This window comes from Macrobrachium nipponense, chromosome 20 (genome assembly GCF_015104395.2).
Source record: "Macrobrachium nipponense isolate FS-2020 chromosome 20, ASM1510439v2, whole genome shotgun sequence".
Taxonomy (NCBI): domain Eukaryota; kingdom Metazoa; phylum Arthropoda; class Malacostraca; order Decapoda; family Palaemonidae; genus Macrobrachium; species Macrobrachium nipponense.
In genome coordinates, this window is record NC_061089.1 from 30,265,071 (window position 1) to 30,275,777 (window position 10,707).

Below are 10,707 nucleotides of genomic sequence, written 5' to 3' on the forward strand. Positions count from 1 at the left end.
ATGCCTTGGCGAATGCGAATGCAGATACTTTGTAAATCTAAATTATTGAGATATATTTAATTAAAGACGATTTTCATCCAAATTATTCAAAATTATGTCACCAGATAATATTTGATGTACTATCTGAAAGTGGAAACATAAGTGATGTTATGTGTGTGTGTATACTTTCATATCAACATAGAAACAATAACAGCGATACATTAAGGGTAACAAAATTTAAAGCCATCCTTCGCATTAGGAGAAGAGAGAGAGAGAGGAGAGAGAGAGAGAGGGGAGAGGGCGGGGGGTGAGGGGACTAAGGACTGGTGCTTCTAAAATTAAGAGGAAAAGATGGGCAACTTAACTTCCTGTTCTCATGATTCTGTCTATCAATCTAAATATATTTCTGTCCGTTGAGAGAAAGAGAAAATTCATAAGAATTGATGTGTTATGTTTTAACGGCACAATACATGATGAGAGAGTCTACTGGCATTAGTATTATGTTTATTAAAATAGGGATTCTCACGTAGTAATTGAAAAAATGGCATTCTTCACAAACAAACAATTTCAACGGCTTAAAAAAAAAAAAAAAAAAAAAAAAAAAAAAAAAAAAAAAAACAGGAATACGAAATACCCGTACCGCCTAGTTTGAGGAAGAGTACTGGAAGCACGCCCATCGCCACATCATCAGGAAAAGGCGGCGTCGATATATATGGAAAGTTTTCCTGAATTCGCTTCAGTTATACCGGTGGTACAGGATTCCGCTGGCTGTCTTTCGTGACGATGGTGTCTCTGTCTTTTTATAGAAGCACCAGTGTAACAAGAACAAGTTTTCTGACAAAGTGACGTGGGTTTGGAAGAGTGATTGTAATTGAGATATCTTATTCGCAATCAGTGCACGTTTTACTCTTGTACATACATATATTATATATTATATAATACTATGGCAAATATCTAAAGTCATTTATTTCACATTTGATCCTCCAGGGGCTTGTAATAATCACAGAGAAATACATTTGATCCCAGGGGCTAGTACTAAACACAGGGAATACATTTGACCCCACAAGGGCTAATACTAAACACAATTCATTTGACTCCCCAGGGGCTAGCACTAAACACAGGAAAATACATTTGACCCCGGGGGGCCAGTACTAAACACATGGAAATACGTTTGACCTCCCCAGGGGCTAGTACTAAACACAGGGAGGTACATTGGCCCCCCTGGGGCTAACACTAATCACAATACATTTGACCCCCCCAAGGGCTAGTACTAAACATGACAAAACAGTGTAGATGAATCACATTTTCGACTAGCCCTTGGGAATCACTTATTTACTGTAATATATGATATATTATATATATATAATATAATATATATATATATATATATTATATATATATAGATAATTATATATTATAATTACCGTAAATAGTGATTTCCCAAGGGCTAGTCGAATATAATAATCATATATATATATATATATATCTATATATTTACAGTAAATAAGTGATTCCCAAGGGCTAGCGAATATATATATATATATATATATATATAGTATATATATACAGTATATATTATATAGTATTATAAAAATTGTATGTATGTATGTATGTATACAGAGAGAAAGAGAGAGAGCTAATTTGTTTACCTTGACAAGAATGAAATGTTATCATTGTAGCAGTGATCAGTAATGCAATCCTAATGTATTTTATAGTGAAATGAAATGTGCATAAGGTAACGATTTTCCAGTGGTCAGTCCGGAGATACAATAGATAATTTCTATATTATCAACATGTCATTACTTCGCTGTGTACAGTATCATTTTATGCAACATATTGTGTATGTATGCATTCTATTCATTTTTCTCTTCCTTTGCAGGTATGAGTAGTGATAGTGGTATAATTTATAACTTGTGTTTAACAAAGTGGACTTGAGATGCAGATGACTTTTTGTTATTGTTTTATCAAATGTTCGTCAACTTCGGCTAGAGCTTTATTTACTGTTGCATTCGCAGTAAGATTCTATGGACAGCAGTAATCTGAACATCTGTAACTGAATTTGATTATTAGAGTCAAAAGAAATGGATTCATTTTAGCAAACGTTTATAGAATTTCAAGCTTAAGCGGACGTAAATATTTAAGTTCAATTTGATATGAATAACAAAGAAATCTTAAGATGATATCCCGCGTTAAATGGTCAGTATTTGTTTTGGCTGTTTTTTCTATATTTTGTGTCTTGCACTCTTATAATGACTTAATCCAAACGGCAGTTAGGACTCGCGGTTCAGGAAAAAGAGCCGGTTCTCCTTTCACAGTGACTGGAAGCCCCTCTCTCGATTCCCCATTAGTGATAGTAGTCTGCGATCCATCCGAGAATGACACGTACACATTCGAACAACATCAATCTCCTAAGGGTAACTCCACAAATCCATCAAAATTATTTGGTGGGCCAGTATACGAAAACGAGGAAACTCTCGCAGAACTTCGGAAATCCTGGACCAGACAGTCTCAGCAGACGCTCGCCATGATCAAAACCTTGCTGTACTTTAGCAAATCTCCCAAGTGGCGGATTATTGTCATTTCAGATAGCAAAAGAACGTTTCAGAAGATAGCTGACCTTACAGTTGCGTTTCCAGATATTGAGCGGCGAAGACTGATATTAGAACATAAGTATTTGTGGTTCCCTCCAGAGTATCCAGAACTTAGAAACCACTGGAGGCCATGTGCCTGGGCAAAACAATTTTTGGCAGAAACGCTCCCAGAGGAAGATGCAGTAATATACGTAGACAGTGACCTGCTATTTTTGGGCCCAGGTGAAGAGCTTTGGTGGCTTTTAAAATCGATGGGACCCAAACAACTGATCGCTTTGGCTCCAGAACCTTACTACAAAGTGGACACGAAAGCCTTTCACTACGCAGGTCGGGTAGGACTCAATACAGGCGTTATGGCGATCAATCTAACCCGGGCTAGGCAGCTTCCTGGAGGTGGCATAGGCAGTGCCATTTTGACCGAGGGACCCATAGACCCCGAACCTCGGCACGATCAAGATGCGCTTAACCATTTCTTAAAGGATAAGCCACATCTCCTGATGGAGGTGACCTCGAGGTGGAACTTTTTACCCTCCTCTTGTATGAAGACGGCGCCGCCTTGCCCCGATTGTTACTCGGCTGGGATTATTGTGCTTCATGGAGCAGACATGAGCTTCTACAGACCGGTCGATATAAAGTTCAGTGTAAGCATTAGCATAAAGTACTTGTTCAATTCTCTCTCTCTACGATAATGCGCAACTGCTTTTCTAATGTTGGATTGAGTATACATGCTGTAAAAGATCATCCATCAAATTCCTTCAGTCTGTCCTATATCCTCTAGTTCTCTCTTTTTATGCATCCTGACTTAGCATTGGAACTTGTATCTCGATTTAATCAGATTTTCATCCAGAGGTGTGATTTAAATGTCAATGGGTAAAAACAAGACCTGAAAGCCCACGAAAGGAATGACTTGTCATTATTACTACTCCATGTATTAGGAAGACCAGAAAATCACAATCCAAAATCTCTTCTGGGTAATAAGTAGCAATTTACTTCAAGGAAACGAAAGCTATAATTTATTTTCTCCTTTTTCTCAACTAGCTAATAAGCTACCCCTTTAGTCATTCCGTTACTCATTGTTACAGCCATCACATGCTCTTCCAGTTACTCTCACAATTACATGATGATCTGACCAACATCTTCCTCATTATTTTCACTTTCCCAAGTACTCTTATGAATATTTATCTATGGAGCCAAGTTTTTCCAACAATAAGGGGAGTTGCCAAATATATTCTCAATAGACCTTCTTCATTGTCTGTAATCTTCCTGTAAATCTTAGCCATCCAACACAACACTTTCTCATTGTCCAAAACCAGACTCTCCCAAAAACTCGGTTGCACTCTCATTCTCTTCCGTTCTTTTGGCGCATATTTCCTGCCACACGCAATCCTACTCACACAAACCACGAATTTGACATATTATGGCATGCTTTTTCAACCCCCCTTATAATCTTTCTGACACTCAATGCCTTACCCTTCTTCATCTGTGTTACGCTCAGCCACCTTAGACAAAATAGCTCATTGTCCTTTGCCATCCTGTGTTTTCTGCGCTTTCATGTATTCTCTTCTTTTCCAAATCATTCCTACCATCAAGACCCTAAAACTTGATATTGAATCTTCCTGATTTCTTGCAACAATAGCACAAGGGAAGTAGTTGCAACCGTAAGTCCCCGACCAATTGGCGATTTTTACACAAGGCAGAGTGGAGCTCATTCTCTTATCTTTATTTCCTGTCATTACTCAGGAATGGATAATTATGGTCATCATCTGCCTCTTGACGAGAGCTTTGTCAGCCGTTTGGAGCACTCCTCCCAATGGGGTTCCCGATCCGTCATAATTTGCCCCTCTGCTCTGAATCACAAACCATGGCCCGTCTCAAGGCACCAGCATATACACTCACATATATGTATACGTGTATTATATATATTCATATATGTATATATATTATATATAGACATATATGTGTGTATGTACGTATATATATATATATATATATATATATATATATATATATATATATATATATATATTGGGGGTTTAGCGTGTGTGCGTCTGTGACTGTGTGTGTGTGTGTGCGTCTGTGTATGTGCATACGTGCATCACAATTAGGTGCCATTGGAATTTCCTCCATAGAACATTGGATATCTCATAATCATCCTAGACCTTAAGATTAAGATTCTTAGACTATGAGCGGGTCTCCATCATTTCTGTTCTTAAGAAAAAGCCGTCATGTGCATGACTTGTACAGGAACTCAACGATAATAACCACTCTATTGTTCTCTGGATTACCACAGCTCTTTTTCATTAGCTTAACTTAACAGAAAAAACATTTATCTATTCACACATTTTTTATGGATGAGTCAGTTTCTCTATACAGATGTACATTGATCAAATCTATAGAGTTCTACAGTTAAAATAAATTTAGACATTTTTTCGTCATTAAGTCTACTTTTTACGCCGTTTTTTTCCCTCTACTACTTTCCGACCATACGCTCAGCGTATAATTTAACGTGCATTTAAAATTTTCGCTGATAGTGAATTGGGAATTGTTAAAAAACGAAGAGTCTGTTCTAAGAGATTAGGTCTGCCAGAGTTGTGACCGTTTGATTTCCTCTCTTGCAGTTGATGTACGCCACTCTCTTCGGTGCAGCCGTGGACGCCAACCCCCACTTACTTTACGCGATGGTCTCTGCTCAGCTGGCCATCGCGGACACCACCAATCTGCCTTACCCTTGCAGCAACTACACTGACCTCAACGAAGCTCTGACTCTCAGACTGGCAGAGGAGGCTGCTGAATCTCTTCGCAGGAAGACAGCTAATAAAATAACTTAGACGTACTTTTAGTTTAGGCCACTTTTAAAGTACCATGTTCAGATTAGAGGTTGAATAGTAAATCTTGAAATTACCTGTTTTATTATCCCTGTCGAGTATTCTCTAAACGTCCGCCTGAACGCTTCACGGATCCACCTGCGATATGAGAACACTAAGGAAAGGTCCGATTTGCGATCAGAGAAATGTTTTGAGATAATCAACAGCTAAGATTTTGGGGTATTAAGGACTAAAGACGTCTACTTTCAGCTTATCATAAAGAACTTACGTCTTCATCTCCAATGGCGATTGTGATACAACATTCTCGGACACTGGTTAAAGACGGTAAAACAGTCAATTTAGTGTTTGGAGACGCACGAAAGAGCTTTATGTTGAAAGACTGAACCAAGGAACACCATGACACAGCACACTGTGTCACGCAGGTTGTGAAATATTATTTGTGTTTATTTATCTGCTCTTATTTGAATAAATGTTCAGAATTCCTTCTTAATTCACTGATCATGATTGCATATGCCTGAAGAGATCGCAAATATTGATTACGTGCCTTCCGAATCTAATGTCTTTTAACAATATCAAACAACATAGTCACCATTCTCCCCAGTGTTAGTATAGAGTTATAGGCACCCTTCAGTCATTGCTGGAAAATTTATGCATGATGCTCTTCATTATTTTTGCTGTACTAACTCCTGTGACCAACATCATTATTATTATTATTGTCATGACACACTGTTTACACCATATTATGCTTTGACTTTCCCCCAATATTTCTGTTCTGTTCATAGTTGATATGTTTTGTCATATGTATTAGATAATAACTGGAATGCTTATATGAAGTATCACTAGTAACCCGTACGGGGACAAACTATATGTACGTATACTACATACCTAGTACTCGGTACCATCTTCCCCTTACGTGTGATGATTGCTTGTCGGGAGTTTTCACGTATTTGTGACAATTATTGAGGTTTTTGCGGATTTAGTGCGTTACTGCCATGGTGATATGTACTGTAACACAGAAAGGGACAATGTTTAACTTGAAAAGGTGAGCTCAGTGTATACAAAACGAAGGAATGGGCCTTCAATGTGGAAGTTTTCATGTACAAGATGATCGGGTGCAGAAGTGGTGCCTTCATTTTACGATCCGCCACACCAAGTGTGAAAAAAAATCCACACTGTTTAGGGATTTATTGAGGTAAAAAAAAAAAAAAAAAAAAAAAAAAAATTTTTTTTTTGCATCATGTGGTTCACTGACCTAAATTCTCGGTCATTTGTATATTTATATATATGTTCATGTCATGGCGACTGAATAAAGAACCATCAAAGAATGGTTGTTTACGCGCCAATTTATGAAACACTGGAAGTCGATCGAGCGACGGCTTCACTTACAGAAAATGCAGATGACAGCAGTGACAGCTTTAGGTTTCCGTCTAGTTAAGGTAATTTAAATCTGTTTAGAAGTGTTTTAATAAATGTAAAAAGTTATTGTGACTGTTTTGTTAGTTAAAGAAGTAATTTTCAAAGTGATATTGTACTTGCATTTAATGTTTAGGTCTATATAATTATAGTCTCATTATCAGTTAATGCTGCAGCATGTCAAGACGCCTATGTAATGATAAACATTTATGTTTTCCGGATAACAATGTTTACGGTAAATGATCTTTACACATTAAAGAAAAGCGTATAGTTATATATATGTGTTATAATTTACAGATAGTTGAATAAATATAAGATTTAGGGGAGCTGCGTTTAAGTCAGTGGTGTCTGGATATGTGGCACCACTGTAAGTACAGCTTTTACTTTCCCTAAAGATCCCAAAATGTGTAGGAAGTGGGTGAACAATAGTACATCTGCAGAAGTGACCATATAAACACTAAAAACGCAAGTGTGTTCGGTTCATTTTCAGCAAAGCGATTATGTAAGAAACCTCAGGCACGAATCGCTTAACGAATGCCCTGCAAATCCAAGAAAATTGAAGGATGAGGCCATATCGAACCAAGGTTTACCTCAGCATGACAGTGTGCAACAGTTGATTCAGGTATTTAATATCTTGACTCTAGTTTGATTTTGTCTACCAGTTACATTTGAAATATGGGATAAATATATTAACTTTCGGCTTATAAGAATAACTGTTTCTACTAAAATGCATAAAAATATCTTCCGTTTGATTCCTAATGCGAGTAAATCATATTTGATTGGTTAGGAGTGAAAAAAATGAAATAGGCCTAGATCTAAGTATAACTGCAGAGGGGATATACGTACTAAAAGTCAAAACGACCGTGAAAGAAAGAGAGACGAACATTTTATTGAAATTGTCTTCGCGCGCATAAAATGGCCTATATTTGTCGGGCAAAGGAAAGGAGAGAGAGAGAGAGAGAGGCTTGAAAGGAGAGCGTTTTGCATAAGTGAATGAACCTTAGGTTTATAAGGATAATTCTAGCAGTTCAAGAGCATATACAGTATGTAATATCTTCCATTCCATTCCCAATGCAAATAAATCATGTTAAGATTAACAAAATTGGAATTAGACATAGACCTATGTTTCTTAAGAGTTACTGCAAAGAGAAAATTTTTTTGCTAGTCAACAAGAAAGCGCGAGAGGGCTAACTTTTATTAGAATGTTTTCCAGAATACGGTTTATTAGCGTGCGCGCGCAAGCACAATATATATATATATATATATATATATATATATATATATATATATATATATATATATATATATATATATATATATATATATATATATATATATATATATATATATATATATATATATGTGTGTGTGTGTGTGAAGAAAAAAGGCCCATAAAACACTATTTGAACGTTGCAACGTTCAAATATTGCTTTATGGGCCTTTTATCTTCATATACTGCTGTTTTACAGTAAAAAAAACATTCATTATATACATATATATATATATATATATATATATATATATATATATATGTATATATATATATATTTATATATATATATATACATTAATAATTATTACAGTATATACTATTTTGTTGTACCGTGTTTATATATATATATATATATATATATATATATATATACTCACCTGTACACGCCTGAATTTTTAATATTCACAGACATATTAAAAAAATATCAACTATTATCGAATTCACTGTAACAAAGGAATGACTTACACCGAAGGGAAATTATAACTATTAAAATTTCAGGTGAGTACTGTACAAGTGACGTCTATAGATAGATAAATAGATAGATAGATAGTTTTAACATACACACACACACACACACACACACATATATATATATATATATATATATATATATATATATATATATACTGAAATATTTACCGTTACTATTTCTAATGAGTGTGAATGTTATCATCATCAGTATAATCTCAAAGAGAATGAAGAAGGCAAAACGAAAGCAAGGACTGATGTAACAAAGCACTTCAAAATTAATTCTACTCACGGCACCATTATCGACCCGAATTGTATTCACTTGTAATATCCCCCATAAAGCCCTTAGGAGAGCTCATTTATAATGTTGGCCCTTCTACGCAGGCGCATTAATCGTTGGGATAAACTAAAGCAGGAGTGGTAACGAACTATACCTCGATCGCAGAATTAAGTAGGTTTAACAAAAGAGCCACTACAAGTGAGTTATTGTTCGCGAGTAAGGTCACGTCTTAGAATCTAATTTTGTCAAAATGGTCGATATTAACTCTATATATTCCACATTCTCTAGGCTAAAAATCTACTTACAGCATCTCTCAGAGTTTTTAAGTCAAAAGTGATTTAGTTTCGACGTTATTCGGTAGGCGCAGCCACCGAAAATTTCGTTCAGATTTCTTAAAGGCACCGAGCTGAGTAACTTGTCCTCCACATTTTAACGTCAATTCACCGATAGCTCGTGACCATATCAAGTCAAGAAGCCTAATTTTGTGACTAGCACGAGTTAACTACCTCTTTAACCCTAGTTTGGTTAACTCGTACAGCGGAATCTGACACTGCCACTGATATTGCCATGTCAGGATACTTATTACAAAGCAGGTGGAGTTGACTCTTGCCAGTTGAAACGATCACTTGATCAGAACATAAATCTACCACTTTCTTTGGCAGAAAACCCTGTGAATACTACTTCCACACCATTTCTCTTTATAGCTGTCAGAGATATCACTTTTGCGAAGGAGTAGGATCTCTTAAAATATATGAACTAAATTTAATTAATCCACCACTTTTAATGTGATTACTACACAAAGCATAAAAACCCACTGTAGTATATTTATGAATACGCAAATACGTGGAAAACATTAAACAAAAATTATGAATCTCGATACGATCTGATCTTACGGGCATTTGAAGATGACGCCTATTTCATTTTTCCTCGTAGTACTTTGTGAGTTCAAGCATTTGTAAGTATTAGTAATTAGAACTTCTACAATTAAAGATGAAGAGACCAACGGATCAGTGACGAATGATTTCTAGTAAAATAGTGAGTATTTACTTGCGTAAGTACCACTGCGAATTTTCTATCCATACCCATATTCATTGATACACAGAATTGAACACCAATTAATTCTGAGAGTTGTAGGCGTGACATCGTCACTAGTGTCGGCGACTTGACGTTGAAATATTATGGAGGACGAGATACTCAGCTATACGAGCCTGTAGGAAATCTGCAGCGAAATCTCAGCTCAAGACAGTCATGCAGCAAGCGCACCCACCAAATAACGCCGAAACTGAACCGCGTTCAGCTCAAACTCTGCGAGCTGTTGTTATGCAGATTCCAAAAAAATAACGAACTGGATATTGGTACGGCAGCCGTATCCCAGATTGCGGTAGATATTGGTACGGCTGTGAATTGCGCATGCGCGAAGCCGCGAACCCTTGTTTACCGCCTCAGGCGCATATCAGTGAGAACAAGAAAATGACGACCTAGCAAACTGAACCGTGTAATAATACATCAGTTTTCGCTGAAAAACAGATGTTTTCAGGTTTCAACGAGCTGAATAAAGTAATAGACGTCTACGAAGAGTCAAACTTCCAGAAATTGTATATCCGTAGGTCACGAACGATCGAATTGGCCCTGAAAAGAGCTCCGAAGTCTTCTTTGAATCTCCTCTTGGGAGCTCTTTTCAGGGCCGATTCGATCGTTTGTGACCTACGGATATACAATTTCTGGAAGTTTGACTCTACGTTGACGTCTATTGCTTTTTTTCAGCTCGTTGAAACCTGAAAACATTGTTTCTCGGCGAAAACTGATGTATTACACGGTTCAGAGAGAATTCAAAGAAGATATGAAGTACACAGATACATTAGTTTAGTTTTATTTTTC

At 36.6% G+C, this 10,707-nt stretch overlaps 1 protein-coding gene across 2 annotated transcripts in view; it reads left to right on the forward strand.

Moving 5' to 3' along the window:
• The window catches only part of LOC135224380 (glucoside xylosyltransferase 1-like), a 28,221-nt gene extending 21,648 nt beyond the window's left edge, over positions 1 to 6,573 (forward strand). The window contains exons 1-3 of one of the 2 annotated variants that reach the window (XM_064263339.1): positions 732 to 826; positions 1,859 to 3,211; positions 5,189 to 6,573. In XM_064263339.1, coding sequence (XP_064119409.1) covers positions 2,156 to 3,211; positions 5,189 to 5,398 — 1,266 coding nt within the window. In that variant the 5' untranslated portion in view covers positions 732 to 826; positions 1,859 to 2,155 and the 3' untranslated portion in view covers positions 5,399 to 6,573. Of the gene's footprint in view, positions 1 to 731; positions 827 to 1,858; positions 3,212 to 5,188 lie in introns of those variants that run through there. The other variant, XR_010316714.1, reaches the window with a different exon arrangement.
• Positions 6,574 to 10,707: the final 4,134 nt, after the last annotated feature.